Source organism: Megalobrama amblycephala, linkage group LG12 (genome assembly GCF_018812025.1).
Source record: "Megalobrama amblycephala isolate DHTTF-2021 linkage group LG12, ASM1881202v1, whole genome shotgun sequence".
NCBI classification, from domain to species: domain Eukaryota; kingdom Metazoa; phylum Chordata; class Actinopteri; order Cypriniformes; family Xenocyprididae; genus Megalobrama; species Megalobrama amblycephala.
Genome location: NC_063055.1, coordinates 36520614 through 36540559, shown reverse-complemented (window position 1 = coordinate 36540559; position 19946 = coordinate 36520614). Strand labels below are relative to the sequence as shown.

Here is a 19946-nt window from a genome sequence, read left to right as displayed (position 1 = left end):
GGACAGGCTGCCTGCAAAATCTACATCTGCTGCCTTATATCGAGCTGCCCTCAGGAAGGCAATGCAGCTGTCTCAGCCACCGCTAAACCCTCTAAGTGGTTGGTGAAACACCATCCCTGAGATGAACGATCCAGAGATGAAGGGAGCTGCTCTTCAGTATTTGGTGAGCCTCCCAGGTTGGGCCCCAGTGCTCCACCTCGCTGTCCCTCCGTGGGTGCTTCTGTACTTCCACTGGTGCCACTTGCAAAGTGTTTCCTGGGGACCTTGCTAGCACTTCCCAGCTCGTCTGTTTGGCTCATTCGGATGTTCAGATTCATGATACATGTGATTCAGTTCGCCTGGCATCTCCCCAGGTTCAGCAGCATCCTGTTTACATCAGTGGCAGACAAGGATGCCCCTGTCATGCGTGTAGAGATTGCAGTCCTGTTGGTGAAGGACGCAATAGATCCTTTCCTTTCCCCATTAAGTGAAGTGGGAATTCGCATTTGCAACCTCGTTGACTGGCTCATTCTGGCCTACTCTCAAGATCTGTTGTGTAACAGCCACCTCAGCTATCTGGGGCTTCAGGTCAACTGTGAAAAGAGCTAACTCTCCCCTGTGCAGAATATCTTTTTTCTCAGTATGGAGTATGGAATTTATTCAGGGGAAAAACAGCTGTTCCACTAAAACTATTTCAGAGGCACCTGGGGCATATGGCATCCTCAGCTGTGGTCACACCACTCAGATTGATGCATATGAGACATCACTTCAGCACTGATTCAGCACTGGCTACACGGCATAGTCCCAAGTTAGGCATGGCACTGTGGCACACATCGGGTGACCACCACACAGATCTGTCGCCGCACTTTCAGCCTGTGGTCAGACCTTGCCTTTCTATGGGTCAGAGTGCCCCTAGAACAAGTGTCCAGGCACGTTGTTGTTATAACAAATGCCTCCAGAATGGGCTTTGGCGCTGTATGCAATTGGCACATCAACTGCCTCAAGTTACTAGCAGTACTGCTGGTCCTGCACCAGTTTCGACCGTTGGTGCAGGGCAAGCATGTGCTGGTCCGGACGAACAACACAGAGATGGTGACAGGACCTGATACTCTCCCTGAAATCCCTGAAATGGGGCACCCTGTGGCACCTGTGTCCAGATGTCTGGAACCTCCACTTGTTTTCTTCAGAAAATTTGGATTAAACTGCTCAATTCATATAGTTTAGTTTTACGATCTCTTTATAGACTTTTTGAAGCGTCAACGTTTCAGTAGTGCAAACTGTTTAGGGAGGTATAGAAGGCTCTCAGATTTCATCAAAAAGATCTTCATTTGTGTTCTGAAGATGAACAAAAATCTTATGGGTTTGGAACAATATGAGGGTAATTAATTAATTAACCCTCAGGGGTCTGAGGTTTTTGGGGCCCTGGAGAAGGTTTGACATGCCCTGACATTTGTGCTTTTTTCAGTTGTTCATAAACAAGTCACTGAAATAAAGCCAAAAAATATATATTAAATTTGTGTTCACAAGATTTCTGGTTATTGGAGGTTGTAGACTAGAGTTTTTTGCTTCAAAATGAGGTAAAAATTATGCTGCCTGCTTGTTCATATAAAACAATAGAGAGATTTAAATTTGGTCAAGAAACACAGTATGCAAGGAGGCGTGAATCATCATGAATAATGGGTGATTCTCATCTGAGAATACAAAAGAATCGCATAAATAGCTCTAATGACCTGCATAAATAATGAGCTCTTTCAGTCAGGTAGGCTGTGAAAAAATCATGTCTCAGCTCATCATGGTGTAAATCAAACATACAGAAAAAACTGCAATACTGTGAAATATTATTACAATTTAAAATAATGGGATTCTATTATATTCTTTAAAATGTAATGCATTTCTGTGATGCAAAGTGTCTGAACAGTTATGTTACCTCTATGGCATTTCATATAGGCTTTTAGCTTAAAAGCATGCGCATTTGGAGAAATATTGATGGATTCTCATATGTTTGTCAATTTTCTATACAGAGGAGTAATATTTATTCAATATTTATTGTCTTCACTATGAACGCTGGATACTGTTTTCAATTCATACTTGCAGCTGGAGGGCGCTCTGTACACCTTTAGTCCACAAATCCATATAAAGAAGAAGAACCAGGAACTAACTGCATGTCTTCTAGAGCACGCTAACCATGGCTTTAACATCCAGATAAACACTTTTCAAGACAATAAATACACGATTGAGACGATGAATGCATGCATTGTATCTGAATTTGCGTCTGAATAGCGCTCGCTCCGTGGGCGTGGCTGCATTAGCGGATAATGAGCTGAATCCCCGGCATCTGACATGGCTCTCTTTTCATACAGATTACATAAACACAGAATTTTTGTTTTCGATTTGACTTACACAATTTAAAACCTGACATTTCAAAGTTTTTTTAGACAGAAGTCTCATTTTTTTGTGATTAGTATTCACTAAGTTACAGTTAATTTTCTGAGAACTATCAGATTGGACTTCGTTCAGAGGGAGACGAGAGATCACGCATCATGTTAGTTTTCTTTATTTTGCAAAAAGCACAACATTTTGTTTTTACTCTGAGTGTACACAAATAAAAGAAGATATTCCACAGATTAAAATGGTGTATAGCTCTTAATTGTATGTGCAACATTGACGGAGTATTTTGAGTCTCTTTCACACTGGTTAGAAAAAAAACACGGTGGTCACACCGGCGTGACCGCTGACCCCAGAGTGTTAATAACAGAATTTTCATTTTTGGGTGAACTAATCCTTTAAGATCCTTTCTCTAAAGACAGTGCTCCTGACCGCATTCACTTCCTTCAAGAGAGTGGGTATCTGCAGGCATTTTCGGTCAGCGAATCATGCCTTGAATTCATGTGATCCTGAGATCCTGAAATCCATATGTGCCCAAAGTTCCCACAATTCCCTTTAGGGACCAGGTGGTGAACTTGCAATCACTGCCCCTGGAGGACGCAGACCCAGCCCTTGCATTGCTGTGTCCCGTTCATGCACTGTATGTTTACGTGGATCACACACAGAGCTTCCGAAGCTCTGAGTGGCTCTTTGACTGCTTTGGAGATCAGCAGAAGGGAAAGGCTGTCTCTAAGCAAGTTGGAACTCCGAATTGAGGGGGCGCACCATAAACTCTGCAAGACATTGTGACCCTCCTGCTGCAGGATTGATTGGACGTCCTTGGCTTTTACACATCGTTCTATTCATTTCAGCTTTTAGAAACTCTGCTTGCTGATAAGTGACCATTGTCATGTCAAAGAAATTTGCAGACAGTTTTCATATGTGTGAAGAACAAGAACGAACAGGAAAGAGTTGATCAGCCTGGCCCTAACAGCTTCCCCATGTAGAGTCTGGCAATGTTGTTGGTTTACATAGAAATAGTTTATAAACAAAGGAACAAAGGAATAAACAAAGAAACTTCTTTATTTTATTTTATTTTATTTATTTATTTTTTAAATCAAACTTACTTAATAAATTTACATTAGCCAAGTAATCTGGTCATTTACCAAGCCTTCTTTCTTTGGGTTTTATTTTCTTCCAGGAACCATGCAGTTGTTGTTTTTTCCAAAAAAGATATTAAGTGCATGTTGCTCTTAATAAAACAAATGAGAATGGTTGTGTGGGAGGAGAAAAATATTAACCAATGATATCAAGGTCCTCATTTCATAATCCAGTAAAATCCAGATGGTTGCAAATAAACTCCCGCCCAAATGAATATTCTGTAATAAATTTCTTGCACAACAGTGCAGATGTCCCAGCTATTTTATGGAGAGCTGAGCTGGATGCAAACAGAATCCTTGATGATAATGATGATGAAGACCATGCTGCTGCTGATCTCAGTACTCCTAACTCAGGCTCTTCAGTCCCATGGCATATCAGCCACCCAAGATGAGGGTAAGTTTTTTGTAGTACTCTTGTTGTATCATGTGATAAACCATCAGTTATAAACGATGTCTCGGATACTTTGCAATTAAGCTGCCTAAAATAGTTTTTAAATTGGCCTTATCTTACACTTTCATGTCAACTTTTTCCAATTTAATCCACTTGTGTAAGGTTTCTTTCACCAAAAACAGGTTTTTCACCTATAACCTGAAATTAAACTTTTTTGCAATAGTACCATTAAGATTTCTTCACAAATAATTGACTTTTATGATTAACCTCATTACATTCATTCAAACATCAACCCTCTATGGTACGCAATATGATATCAATGAGGAAAAAATTATTTGTGTTGTTTTTCCTGCTTAAAATTGGACACTTTAACAATATCAATAAACATTTTCATAATTTTTTAATTTATTTAATTTTTATAAGTTTGTTGCCTCGAGGCAACATTGTACCACAATGGAAAAATTTAAACATTTGGCATTTTCATGTAGAAAATGCCAAATGCCAAATTTAGCTAGACACTTAAACAAACAAATTTATCTAGTTTTTAATGTATTAAAAGTTTCATATTTAATAAAAAGTATCATTTTATATCCAGCTGTTGCCCTCAGGCAACACTGTACCATAGTGGAGTGCAAGTATTACCAAACCATCATATCTTTATGTTATTATATTAAGTTATCATATCCATCTTCATCCTCATCTCCATCTTCTCGCTCACCCTCAGTCTCTCCCTGACGAATTGTCACTATGATTTCATCTTCCTCATCACAGTATGACCCCTCATTAACTCCTCATCCTCACCCTCATCAACTGCCAGTGCTATCTGTGTTTTATACCTTTTTGAAGTGCTACAGAAAATGTGCAGATCATAATATATGCAGATATAGTATGTGAATTAGTATTCTTATAAGTACATTACAAAATCATGTGAAAATGGCAACATATTTAGATAATTCTAACTCTTTTCCTTACAAATATGATACATTTGTATTCAAACCTATTATGGCTGTATGGCCTTCATGTAGAAAATGCCAAATGCCAAATTTAGCTAGACACTTAAACAAACAAATTTATCTAGTTTTTAATGTATTAAAAGTTTCATATTTAATAAAAAGTATCATTTTATATCCAGCTGTTGCCCTCAGGCAACACTGTACCATAGTGGAGTGCAAGTATTACCAAACCATCATATCTTTATGTTATTATATTAAGTTATCATATCCATCTTCATCCTCATCTCCATCTTCTCGCTCACCCTCAGTCTCTCCCTGACGAATTGTCACTATGATTTCATCTTCCTCATCACAGTATGACCCCTCATTAACTCCTCATCCTCACCCTCATCAACTGCCAGTGCTATCTGTGTTTTATACCTTTTTGAAGTGCTACAGAAAATGTGCAGATCATAATATATGCAGATATAGTATGTGAATTAGTATTCTTATAAGTACATTACAAAATCATGTGAAAATGGCAACATATTTAGATAATTCTAACTCTTTTCCTTACAAATATGATACATTTGTATTCAAACCTATTATGGCTGTATGGCCTTATGCGATTCCATTATGGTACAATGTTGCCTTGAGGCAACACACAGTTTTTTGTTATTTTCTCTAAAACATTTGATGATATATAATGTAAATTACTTAAAAATACTTCTTTACTTGCCAGTGAAGGTGACTCATATTTTTTGTGGGTGATTAAATGGTTACAAACAAGTGAAAAAAGCACTTTTCAATGGAGAAAATATGGAGTCATGTGATATGTGCACATGTGCTGAAACAGGACACAAAATGGACCCCTGTTGGTCATGTTTTGGTGTTTTTTACACTTTTATTGATTAGTATTTGAGTTATTCTGTCCTGAGATATGCTTGATCAATCAATTTGTGCTTTATTTTATTAAAAACAAACTAAAATAGACCATGTTGCCTGGAGGCAACACCGTACCACAGAGGGTTAAGATTTCTCAATTACCTAATTTAAGCTTAGTTTCAGTAAACTGCATAATAATTACTACAAGTAGTTACTCCTCTTGAAGGTGTTTTTGCTGTTGGATGACAAATGCTAACAACGTTCTGGATTCAGTAATCAGTAAACTAAACATCAAATGTCTACAGTATTTAATTTAATTTTATTTCATTTCACATTCATTTGTATAGTGCTTTTAAAGGTCCCGTTCTTCGTGATCTCATGTTTCAAACTTTAGATAGTGTGTAATGTTGTTGTTAGAGTATAAATAAAATCTGTAAAATGTTAAAGCTCAAAGTTCAATGCCAAGCGAGATATTTTATTTAACAGAAGTCGCCTACATCGAACGGCCAGTTTGGACTACATCCCTCTACTTCCTTCTTTAATGACGTCACTAAAACAGTTTTTTGACTAACCTCCGCCCACAGGAATACACAAGAGTTGCGTTTGTAGAGTGTGTTTGTCGCCATGTCGTCGAAACGCTGTTATTTTCATCCCGCAGTCCAATCACCGGGTCTGATTCCGGCTCAAATTGATAGGGTAAAAGTAAAGACATGTTTACAATAACACTGAGCACGTGCATCTCCACGTTATGGTAAGAGGCGTGACCTTTCCGGGCAAGGAGCGCTAAGCTGCTGTCGAATCACAACACAGGAACCGCTGGCACAATCAGAACTCGTTACGTATTTCTGAAGGAGGGACTTCATAGAACAAGGAAGTCATCAGCCCGTTTTTATGACAGTGGAAACAGCGGTATACAGATAAGTAAATTATGTGAAAAATACTGTGTTTTTTTACACACGAAACATGAACACGTTATATTGCACACTATAAACACAATCAAAGCTTAAAAAAAACACGAAAAACGGGACCTTTAACAACACATCATTTCAAAGCAGCTTTACAGAAAATACATGTCTATGTAGCGGAACACTGGACGCACCACAGGATCAACCCCAAATAAGGACAAACACCAGTAATGTCTTTTCTTGGGTGTTTACTCCAAGCATAAAATGGGACAGTGTTACAACAATCATCTGTTCTGGTTTCACAATCTTTCTTCAGAACGTTTCACACAGACTTGTATAGCAGGTTTTCTTTACAGTATCTCAAATTGTTCCACTTAATAAAATGCATAACACCAAAGGCGCTTTTTTTAATATATAAAATTAATAAGATTTATGAATACTGAAAATTAATAAAACAATAATAAAACAAAATTAACACAGTAACTCATACCTGCAAGCATAAAATGGGATAGTGTTACTTACAACAATTATCTGTTCTGGTTTCAGAATCTAAAAATACATCATTTAGTTAGTACATTGTCCCATCTTTCTAATATGCAGGCAATTTACAATATCAAAGTAACAATTCACAATTTCTGTTTCTTCTCCTTAACCCATATAACATGCTTTAAGTCATGAACTACATTACCCAAAATGCGCCGCCGATTACTGGCAGGCATTCCACTCTGTAAAAATAAAAGTCATGTTTGCATGTGGTTTGCATTGGGATTTTTCAGGAAGTTATGTACAATCATTAACTGTATTATTTTGTCGTTTAATTTTATATGCTTTGATTAGCATTAGCTATGTGTCTTTACAGGTGTGTTTGGGCTTTCTTTTGAGTCCATATATGTTTGATGTGAATAAATAATAAAAAGAACTCCAAATAACCTTTATCTTTTTCTTTTTTTTTTTTTTTTGTACTGGTGGTGAAAAGGAATAAGAATGACACTCCTGCATGTTTAATCATGTTTAATTTAATGTTTTGTTAGTGCATCATTGTGTCATGACTTTACTTTAAGGCGCATCATTACTAACTCATTATTAACTACCCATACACTAATATCAACTCATGCCTTGTTAATGCATTATTTTGTCATGACTTTACTTGAGAGGGCCCGTCATAATTACCCAGTTGAAAAAAAGTACACTTTTATAATGTCCTTAAGGCGCTCTATATTCGTGCATTAATTTTGTACTTAATATACTAAAAACGTACAGAAGCACGCGTGAGTCTGTTATATTGATGCGCAAACAAATCATGTATGAGCGATCTTGACGCACTGATCGCACACTGTATTTATGCACAGACACATTTCAGTACATTCACGTTGTTTTCACACGCATTCAGGATCATTTTGGGATTTGTCCTGTGTATGTTGCTGTGTATTTTAGTATATATGCAGGTCAAGGCAGTTGGTTTAGGTTTTTTGGCATCTCCATGTGGTCCTGTTCAGTATTGCAACTTGACTTGTCTAAAACTCTGAAATGTTTTTTTTTTTTTTTTTTTTTTTGCTGTGATTTTTTTTACATGTGCTTTGGTGTACATAAATTTATGAATTATATTAAATCATATCATTTGGTTATTTGGTGTCCTTTTTTGGAAAGACATAAATTTACCTTTAAAAAAGCTGACAAAATCACACTTCAATCTGATGGTTTACTTTGCTGGATATAGGCAATGATGACAAAATGGACGTGTTAAACAAGATAAATGGTGTATGCTTAATTTCACGATAAGTATATATATGTGTGTGTGTGTGTGTGTGTGTGTGTGTGTGTGCGTGTGTGTGTGTGTGTGTGTGTGTTAAGGATGCAGGACAACCAGCTAATGCATTCCAATAATCTAGTCTAGAGGTCATGAATGCATGAACAAACTTTTCTGCATCAGAAACAGATAACATGTTCCATAGCTTAGCAATGTTTCTGAGGTGGAAAAAAGCTGTTTTTGTAACATATGATATATGATTTTCAAAAGACAAGCTGCTGTCTAATGTAACACCCAGGTCTTTAACTGTAGACGATGAAGTAACAGTACATCCTTCTAGATGCAAATTAAATTCTAAGAGATTGTGTACAGGTTTTTGGACCAATAAGTAATACCTCAGTCTTATCTGAATTCAATAGAAGAAAATTACAGGTCTTCCAATATTTTATATCTTTAACACACTCTGTCAGCTTGGATAATTTAGAGATTTCATCTGGTTGTGATGAAATATATAACTAAATATCATTGGCATAACAGTGGAAACTAATTCCATGTTTTCTTATAATATCACCAAGTGGCAGCATGTATAATGAAAATAACAGAGGGCCTAACACTGATCCTTGCAGCACTCCATAATTTACTGACGTTATATTAGATTTCCCCCCATTTAAATCAAAATGGAAACAATCTGATAGGTACGATCTAAACAACCTTAAAGCTTGTCCCTGAATTCCAGTGTAATTTTGTTGTCGATCTAAGAGTATTTTATGATCTATAGCAGGGATGGGCAAACTCAGTCCTGGATGGCCACTGCCCTGCAGAGTTTAGCTCCAACCATAATCAAACACACCAGAACCAGCTAATCAATGCCTTCATGATTGCTAGAAAACTACAGTCAGGTGTGTTTTATCAGGGTTGGAGCTAAACTATGGAGGGCAGTGGTCCTCCAGGACCGGGTTTGCCCACCCATGATCTACAGTGTCAAACGCAGCACTAAGATCAAGTAAAACGTACTGAGATACTTCTAGCTTCTGACTAAGGCTGTAAGTCATTTGTAACTTTAACAAGCACAGTTTTTGCCTAAATGCATACTGAAATTTTTCATAGATATCTTTTTTTTTTTTTTTTTTTTTGCAAGAAGGAGCGCATCTGAGCGGACAAAACTTTTTGCAGTGTAATTTGCTAATTCATTTGGATCTAATTGTGGTTTTCAGTAGAGCAAGTGTGCTTCTAGGACTAGGACAGTTAATTTAATGCAATTAATTATTTTAACAAAATGTTTTAAAATTGATTTGCATCGTTCAAAATGTAATTATGCCCCATGATCCAAATGTAAATTGATTTTTAGTATCCATTTGGAAAGGAATTTTTAGATTATTATAATAATTCAAGCTTGAATTCTAACAGCCTTAATTATATAACATTTTTTATATCCTGTTCTTAGTGGTATCCCTGGTCGTGGGCAAGACAGATTTGTTTCTGTTTGCTTTAGTTTTAAGCATTGTTTACAACATAATAACCTCCTCTTTTTCTGTTCTTTATCAGATGGATTTGATTACTCTGAAAATGATGATGAAGGTGAGTCTTCCTCAGAAGTAACCAGAAACTACTTTGTGGGTCACACTTGTAATGTAAACTCCGACTCAAAGATCTGCAAATGCAATGCAATATCTGTATCCATTCTTTAGAACATTTTAAAGATTGTCCTTTAAAGCAGGAATTTTAACAGGAAATAGGACACATTTTTGTCTAATAAACCACAGCCATCTTGTAGAATGTGCCGAGCTTTAGTTCATTAGAATGAAAATCTTAATTTCTTTTGATGAATTATTCTTTGAGTCCCAAGGGTAATATCAAGAATAGTCAGAGGGAGCAAAACCAGAATTGGTCCTAATATTGTTCACATCGTAGTTCCATTTAGTTTCAAAACAATAGTTTCAAAATGACCAATTTAATTTTCCTCTGTTCCTTAGCAATGGCGCCCTACTGGACTCGTCCTGACAGGATGGAGAAGAAACGACACACGGTTCCCACCAGTTATACTGTAAGGTTCTATTGCCACGCCAACGGTAACCCTACACCAACGCTCAAGTGGCTCAAGAACGGCAAAGAGTTTAAGAGAGATCAGCGAATAGGAGGATTCAAGGTGAGGAGACTACCTGTGCTGTCATCAAGTTCTGTCTGAGTTTTAAATAAGAGATGTTCTGTCTTAACGCTGTCATACTCTCATGAATAGCTTGTGTAAAATTGGTCCACTAGTGTGGAACTAACAGACTCATGATATAAGCAATCAAATTCTCTGATCGTTTCATTAAAAATGAAAAAAAAAAAAAAAAATGCATTTGTTGAAACCAAGCTGCTGTCATTGTCACTAGCTCTGTCACTTCTGCACTACATCTCCCATCATCCTCCCTGGCTCCCACCTGCACACATTTCACAATCACCTGCACCTGCCAGCAATCACCCTGGTCTGCAGCTCTATATAAGCTCTCACCTCTTCTCCCCTCATTTGTACGTTTATATGTTTCTACGAAGTGGACTACTCTCCTGTTCTCCAGTGTGAATCCCCAATGTGTGTCTCCAGCGTGTATCTTCAATGGGTATATCTAGCAGGCACCTTAACTGTTTACTCACTTGTTTCACTATATTTGCTCATTGCTGATAATAAACTGTTCTTCCTAACAACTTGTGGGCTGTATTAAAGGGATAGTTTACCCAAAAATGAAAATTTGCTGTCAATTTACTTACCCTCAGGCCATCCAAGGTGTAGGTGTCTTTTTTTTTTTTTTTGATGAAACTGATCCTTGGTGATTCATATAATAATAATACAAGTCAATGGTTACAGTCAAAAAAAATACAGGCAAAACACAATAACTGCAGCTTCTGACAATTCATTAAGATCTTGTAATGTGAAACGATCGGTCTGTGCATGAAACTGAACATTATTTACAAAATTATTACCTGTCATTCACAGCCTCGGCAAACGATCCTGAGTGCATTCATGGCAGTGTAGAGCGCAAGATTCCTGAAGCATGTGTAGGAGCTCAAATGTTGAAATCTTTCTGTTATGAGTACTGAGGACTGTTTCATAAAACAAGATTAGAAAACAAGCCAGGCTTATTTTACTTAGTCAGACTTGTCAGCAAATTCTGTTTCATAAAACAAACTTAAATTAGTTCAAACTCAGTTACTCTGCCAACTTATGCTGGGAAACTAGTCTGGGGTGCGTTTCCCAAAGCGAACTATGGTCGCAAGTTCCGTCGTTACCAATAGAGCTCAATGGGACTTACGACCATGGTTCACCAACGATGCTTTCGGGAAACGCACCCCTGGTCTGGAGCAGGCTAACTGTCAGGCTAAACTGAGCACCTCTTAACACTGACCAATAGGAACGCAATGATATTACAGCTGACTCTCTCACATACAATTATTTGACTTAACATATATATATATATATATAAAAAGCAGCGCTCGTTCACTGTGAAGTTTAGCAGCAAAATGGAAATATTTGCATGACTTTCTAACATTTACAGATGGAGAATAAACTTGTGAAAAGTAAGTTATGCACTGAGGAAAACACCATGTCTCAAACGCATAAAATAGCACAAAATGTATGCCGTTTCCTATGGTGGATCGATTTGATCCATGATCGACCTCTAGGGCTGCTTAAAAAAAGCGTGCACGCAAAATTATCTCGACTAGGTAATCCTGGATCAAATTAGCGGGACTGCGTGAACTTCAATTACCTTTTATGAAACCGCTTTAGCGCCAACTCATTTGTTAGGTTAATTCAAGTCAGGTTTTGGAGTTTAATCCTCGCTTTTCTTAGCATCTTTTATGAAACAGCCCTCTGCTCTGAGACTTAGGTTGAAAATCCAAATGCAAGCTTTATTAAGTGTAATCTATAATCATAATTTATAAAACAGGCATGAGGTCAAAAACACAGAACAAACCATCCAGATAATATGTCCATGGCACAGGCAAACAAGGAAATTCAGGGAGACAGGCAGAAGATCAAGACCATGATACATAAACCAGAAGTAGCGCTCAGAAATGCAGTGTCACACCAATAAGACTTTGCAATGAGTGAATGAACACACAGGGAACAAATAGGCAAATATAAACGAGATAATGACAAACTGGTGGCAGTAATCAGAACATGATGAGTCCAGGCAGTGGGTTATGGCAAGGGTAGGCAAGTTCGGTCTTTGAGAGTTGCTGACCTGCAGAGTTTATCTCCAACCCTGAAAAAAAAACATTCACCTGCCTATAGCCTTAGTAATCCTGAAGAGCTTGATTAGCTTGTTCAGGTGTGTTTGATTAAGTTTGGAGCTAAACTCTGCAGGACAGCAGCTCTTTAGGACCGAACTTGCCTACCCCTGGGTTATGGGAAATGTAGTTCATGAAGCGGTAAAGGAGACTGAAGCAGACAGGTATGAAACTGTGAAAAGTCAATCTTCCCAACTATGATTTTGCGACAAATGTAATCTTACATTTTTATGTAGGTTGTGGCATCACAAGTAAGCACAAGTAATTACCACTTTGATGAACAATACAACACATGCGTCCTCCCGCTCTGTTGTAAACAAACACAGTGTCAGCTCACGTGTGAGTTTGCTCCTGCGCATACATCATTATGCAACAGGAAGCTCGTACTCCAGACTGCCATGAATGCACTCACCATTTGCCAAGGCTGTGGATTATAGTTAATAATGTTGTAAATGATGTTCAGTTTCTTGCACAGGCCGATCGCTTTGCTTCATAAGGCCTCAATGAATTTTCAGGAGCCACGGGTATTAATTTTGTTTTGCCTGTATGTTTTTTTTTAATTCTCAAAGTGATGGTAGCCATTGACTTGCGTTATATGAATAACCAAGGACTACGGTTTCAGCAAAAAAATCTTCTTTATTGTTCTACTGAAGAAAAAAAGACACATCTTGGATGACCTGAGGGTGAGTAAATTAACAACAAATTCTCATTTTGGGTAAACTATCCCTTTAAGTTTTTTGGTGTCAAAGGATAGTTTTTGTGTGAGGAACAGATCAATATGTAAATTGATTTTCATGGCTTCTGTTGAGGGCCCCTGCAGCTTTGTGTAGTAACCTCCCCTTCTTAGTAAACTCTTCCCAGTTGTCACACCTGCCAGCTGGAGTGCCTATGATAGCCACCAGAGGACACTCCTTCACCGCTCCATTAACTTTACCACTTGATGAACTTTGCCCACTGCCTGGACTCATTGTGGTCTCATTACTTCCTCCTGTGTGTGATTAACTCATTTGTGTTTACCTTTATAAGCTCTGTGTTTCACTTACTCCTTGCGAAGTCTTGTATGTGTTACACTGCATTTCTGAGAGTTATTTCTGGTTTTCCATGTCATGGTTTTGATGATCTGCTTGTCTCCCTGGTTTATCTGCTTATTTCCCTGTTTGATTGTGTCTTGGTCTCTGTTATTATCTGGATTGTTTGGCCTGTGGTTTTGACCCTATGTCTGTTATATGAATTACAACTGTGGATTACCCCTAATAAAGCTGCGTTTGAATCTTCAACCCAAGTCTCAGAGCAGTTTGTGACACCAGTCTCTTGTGGTTTCTTTTGTTTAGCAAGAGTCTGGCAAAATTGTTCATTTAGACTCCATTAAGTGTTTATGAAAATTAAGTCAGGCACACTGTGAGTGTAGCAGCTCACATCTGGGGTTCTGTAGAGTGAGAAGCCATAACCTCTTATTAATTTTGCCCAACCATGTCTGAGATTCATTAAGTCACAACCAGAAGAGCTCTTCTGTCAACACATGAAAACTGACAAATCAGCATAATATGTAACAACAAGTAATAAAAATGTAAGATATGTGTTTAGTCATTCATAGTTCTTATCAGATATGTGTATATCTCTGTTACTGTACAGGTTCGAGAGCACATGTGGTCCATCATAATGGAGTCGGTGGTACCGTCAGACAAAGGAAACTACACCTGCATGGTGGAAAACAAATACGGCAGCATCAATCACACCTACCAGCTCGATATAGCTGGTCAGTCATATTTCTTTTCTTCTCTTGCATATTAAAAGTTAGCTTGATATAAATGTCATCTTCAAGGATGATGTGGTAAATAATCCACTGCAAATATAAATGTTTGAAGTGTTTACAGGATGAGATCAGAGTATTTGGAATAAAGTAATTCAAACACATTCTAGACTTATACATTTGTACTGTTAAACCCTCCTGGGAAGTCCCTGTTCACGAGTTTAGAGGTTGTAATTGCTGTGTGATGTCATGTGCATGATTTTGGTTTTTTTTTTAAATAATGCATAGAGCAAGTTTTTTTCTCTCTCTCTTTTGTTTTAATTCTCAAATGAGAGATTTTTTTCCCCTTCTAGTACCATAACAGAGCAAATAGGTGTTTGTTAGGCATGTAACTGTTGCTTGTATGTGTTATTCAACCACAGAGCTATTGAGAAATGTTTAGTTTTGTCACACAACAGTCAAGTCACCTTTATTTATACAGCGCTTTTTTACAATGCAGATTGTTTCAAAGCAGCTTTACAGTGATAACAGAACAATAATGCAACAAAGTTTGTTTCTGTTGTACAGCAGCTCTAGAAGAAAATAGTATAATTGTCCAGCTTAAGTAAGTTTAGTGCTGATGCATTTCTGTTGGAAAATCATAAGTTATTAATTTAGTTCATTTATCTATACAGCAGCTCTAGAGAAAACAGTAATGTCATCTTTCAGCTCAGTTCAGTTCCCATACAATGGTGTCATTGCAGGCAGATCAGTAATATTGTTGTGTCCAGTGTCCAGTTCCATCTGGTTGAAGATTGGATTCATCATGGCAGTGTGGAGATGTGTTTTTTTTAGAGATCTGCATTGGCCAAACCTTGCCAAGATGCCGAGAAAGTACGCTTTCTCAATGCCCCCAGGCCTTTAAGGCAACACTGTCAAGGACTTTGCACCGCAGTTCTTGGCAGTGAAAAAGTGGACAGAGGTTATTCAAAACATCTCACCTTGGCGCAGGACTTCCACTGGACCCCCGAGAGCCCAAGCTCCATCTGCTCGTTGCCGAGGGTGGCTCCTGTGAAGGCTGCACCAGCCCCGCAACAGCCTAGACTGGCAGCTAGACCTCAGTGGTTAGGTGGCACCGCCTGCCCATCAGCAGGCCACCAAGAACCCTCGTAATGCTTCAAAGTGATCCTGAGATGGGAGACCCAGAGAGGGAGAGACTGTGGACCTGTTTGCCCCAGCTGGGGTGAGCCTCACTCACATCGGAAGGCGGAGTGAATTTTACATGGTCAATAAAAAGCAATTTCTTCTTACCAGGACTCACCAGATGGGGAGCGCTAACCTCATGTCCAGACTCTGTAACAGCGGCACCAATGGAACCACATCTGGTGTACCTGAAGTGGGTAGTTTGCGGCGAGGGGGAGCGGGAGGCTTTGCATCCCTTTCGTACTTGTGACAAATGGAATCCTTCCGCTGTCCACTGTGGTATTCCCTAACCAAGCCCCCCCTTGGCACGGATGCACTGGCTCACAGCTGGCCCCGATGCCTGCGCAAACATGCGTTTCCCTCAGTGAACCTCATTGCACAGCCATTGTGCTAAGTCAGGGAGGAAGAAGAACAAGTCCTAATATTTGTGCTGTACTGGCCCAACAACAGAGCTCACGCTGATGGCGTCGGCCCCTCTCTGGAGAATTCCCCTGAGGAGGGACCTTCTTTTTCAAGGGCAGGGCACAATCTGGTACCCGCGCCCAGACCTCTGGACCCCCACGTCTGATCTTCTGCACTGGCAAGTTTTGTGACACAGTTCAGTAGTTGTGGGGTTTAGTGAAGGGACCCCTAGTGTCGATATTTCACACAATGTTGAAAGTGACCATCATAAGGGAATGTTTTGGTTACTAGTGTAACCCTTGTTCCCTGATGGAGGGAACAGAGATGTTTATTTACAGTGAAAATACAAAAACATGAAACATAAACCATAAACAAAATCCAAAACATGAAACAAACTATGAACAAAAACTTGACTAGACTATAAACAGACCTGGCACCTGGCACGAAGTCTGCAAATCTCGGCTGCCACGTCATCAAACATTGCTGAAGACTAATCTAAATCAGAAGGATCCTTGAAAGGCAGCCTTCATTTTGCGTCCATCATTCATCTCGTTTGGAAAGATGCATCAGGGTTGCACGTGGCTATGTCATAAATGTTTCCGCCCCCTTGGCCACAACTCGAAAACTTTGAAAAGAGAGGTATGACATCTGCCATCTTCACCCTGTGTTTTTCAACTATTTTTTGGAAATGGAGGAAGATAACAGGAGTTTGCACAGTCCTGCTGTTATGCACAGAAGGCGCTTTCTTCTGCTTGCATATGTGTAGCAAATTTCAATTTGAAATGTAATATGTAAAATGGCAATGCATTTCTATATTTGAATTTACATTTTCCATACCATATGTGCAATGTTCGGAGCAAAATGATAATTCAAATTTAACTATATAATTTACATTTGCTGTTGTTAAATTTGAATTATCATTTTGCTCCGAACATTGCACATATGGTATGGAAAATGTAAATTCAAATACAGAAATGCATTGCCATTTTACATACATGTGCAATATTGCACAACATATGCATTGGTGTAGGTGACCTCTTGGAAGATGGAGATGTTCCACAGGACAACAATCAGCCTCTCCAAGAAAATGCTGATGATAGCCGGAGCGGAGCAGCATGGCGTGAAAAGCTGGATGCCTGAAATTTCATCACTTCTTGATCCACCAGTGTAGATCATTAAACAATATAAATACATACAACATTTCATTCTAATAAGACAAAAATTGTATTATGTTATGGTAATTGCTACACTAATGGCAACTGTCTGTGGTCTCGTAGTGCCCACAGACATGTGTAGTTTACCAGTATGTATTAATTTACAACAAAACATATAAGTGCTTTCATCTCTGAAAACATTGAACTTACATTTCATAATGAATTCGGGCGTGCTCAACACCGACTCTCTTCCCACCATGTTTTCTGAAATCATCTGAAATGCGTGCAGAAGATTGTGGGTATTTAAAGGCAGCGAAGGATACACCTGATCCACCCTTCAGAACAGGCCGAATGAAGGGCGTGAAATGAAGGCTGCCTTCCAAGGATCCTTCAAAATGAGATGGCCTTCAGCAGCGCTTGATGACGTTGCAGCCAAGATATGCAGCCTTTTAATGCTGAGAATACTAGTCTACATGCCTCCAAAGGACTGAACTAGGATTCAGCCTTCCGTTTGAGAAACACCCACTGAAACATGACTTGAAGAAACTTTGTTTCACTTCCTGTGTCCTCGTAACCAAAATGACTTTGAAAAAACATACTAAACTTTGTTTTTATGAAATTCAAAAAATGCCAAGTGTTTTCTTTGATTGTTAGGTTTAGGGATAGGGTTAGAATATACAGTTTGTATAGTACAAAAACCATTACACCTATGGAGAGTCCCCGTAAACCACATATGCCAGTGTGTGTGTGTGTGTGTGTTTGTGTGTGTGTGTGTGTGTGTGTGTGATACAGAGCGTTCACCACACAAGCCAGTCCTTCAGGCCGGGTTGCCTGCTAACCGTACAGTAGTGGTGGGCAGTGACGTGGAGTTTAAGTGTAAAGTCTACAGCGATCTTCCGATTCACATGCAGTGGCTGAAGCACATTGAGGTGAACGGCAGCAGCGTTGGCCCTGACGGACTGCCGTACGTTCGGATTTTGAAGGTAACACCATTTTACTAGTCCGAGACTGACCTCAAAAGCATTATTCAAAACGTCCTCTCTCTCCTCTGGTGGGTTTTCCTGGAGCTCTCCGGCTTCATCCTGTGGTTCTTTCCTCTAGACGGCAGGCGTCAACACTACACATAAGGAGATGGAGTTACTGCAGATCAGGAATGTGGCTTTAGAGGATGCTGGAGAGTACACCTGCTTGGCTGGGAACTCTATCGGCCACTCCCATCACTCTGCATGGTTGACTGTCTATGAAGGTATCTTTGGTTCTTGTGGTGCTCTTTTTGGTTGATGATTTCTTCTTCCTGTCTAACAGCGAGTGAGTTACTTTGTGAGGACCCTAGCCTGTAAAAAGTGGTAACTTTCCATCATTAAAGGGCATCTACCTGATTTAACCCATAACAATTAGATTTGTGGGTATAAGTTGATTTATATAGGTTGGTCCAGTGATGTTAAATAATATTTTTGACTTGAATAAATCCAGTTCTTTTAGATGTTACAATTTTTATTCAGTGTATGTTTATACTGCAGTTTTGTGAGATGATCCTGCCACTCATGTTTTTTAATGTCTTTTCCTTGTCTTTTTTGAAGTGCCCAGTGCCCAGGACATGATTCCAGCATCATCCTCCAGTCCAGCTGGGCTGGTCCTATGCCTGTCTTCTGTACTGTTACCTGCCCTGTTACTGGTGTTTTCCCCCTTATGGTAGTTTGTGTTCATTTGTTTGTATTTTGAACCAAATAAAGTCCACCATTTCCTCTGTACCTAAGTCCTGTTTTTCTCTTTCCCCAAACTATAACATACATAAAATACAACATGCAGTTATGATGAAATTCTGTTGATGGAGAGTAAAATGTTTATATAGTGAAAGGTCTTTTGTGGAATATGGAAATTCATATGAATATCATTCTTTTTTTTTTATTTTATTTTATTTTTTATTTATATGTTTGCATGTTGTAAAAATGTCAAACAAAACAGTCAAAAATGGACTGTGCATGTTCCAAGAAAGTCAAAAGGAAATGGAACAAGTCTGTTTTAAGATTAAGCTGTCAAGAAGTTCAGTGATTAAATGAAGATTAAAATGAAGAAAAACATGTAGTGAACATGTTTTTATATACATTCTGCAAAGTATAAATGTGTGTCTTTTTGTTTGGGGAGTCACTTTGTTTTAGTGAGTCAGTGAGTGAATAGACTCCGACCGATATTTCAATAAAGTCTCATTTATACAAAGAGCAAGTTGGAGTGGTGTCTTGGTAAATGCTGCACAGCAAAGAAGTGGAGCACTAAAGATTCTACACTTAAAAATGGACAAACCCAGCAATTGGGTTGTTTTAACCCAGCGGTAGGGTTAAATGTTTGCCCAACCTGCTGGGTAGTTTTATTTAACTCAACTATTGTTTAAAAATTACTGTATTGCTTAATTAAAATTAACCCAAAGTATGTTGGAAATGAACATTTATTAATGTTCAATGAATAATTATTAAACAATAAACATTTATTAAATTGCTTATTAATAAATGTTCACCTTTTGACTATTATTGTTGCCTCTAATTGCATCTGGTTTTTAATTTTAAAAATAAACCAGCTATTTTGGGTTCATTTTAAGCCAGCCATATAGTAATTTTTAAACAATAGTTGGTTTAAATAAAACTGCCCAGCATGTTGGGCAAACATTTAACCCAACCGCTGGGTTTGTCCATTTTCAACCCAGCTTGGGTTGTTTTTAACCCAGCATTTTTATAGTGTCCTCAATGTAGTTGTTGATAGTGACTGGGCAAATTGCGGGCTTATTTAACTTTCTGAGGTGAGACGTGGTTTCTTATAATCAAGTTATTGATA

The 19946-nt window shown here is 38.5% G+C and overlaps 1 protein-coding gene and 1 long non-coding RNA gene across 2 annotated transcripts; both read left to right on the top strand.

Annotated features, from left to right (window-relative positions):
* The first annotated feature begins 939 nt into the window (after positions 1 to 939).
* On the top strand, positions 940 to 18871 carry LOC125279304 (fibroblast growth factor receptor 1-A-like). Its single transcript, XM_048208814.1, has 8 exons — positions 940 to 1138; positions 3748 to 3897; positions 9909 to 9941; positions 10337 to 10509; positions 14265 to 14388; positions 17913 to 18103; positions 18222 to 18366; positions 18701 to 18871. Exons 1-8 carry the CDS (start codon positions 940 to 942, stop codon positions 18814 to 18816), a joined length of 1131 nt encoding a protein of 376 aa, XP_048064771.1. The 3' UTR covers positions 18817 to 18871.
* On the top strand, positions 12678 to 13909 carry LOC125280418. The gene is made up of 3 exons (XR_007187603.1): positions 12678 to 12796; positions 13202 to 13315; positions 13480 to 13909. It is a non-coding gene; the product is annotated as an uncharacterized LOC125280418 (long non-coding RNA).
* Positions 18872 to 19946: the final 1075 nt, after the last annotated feature.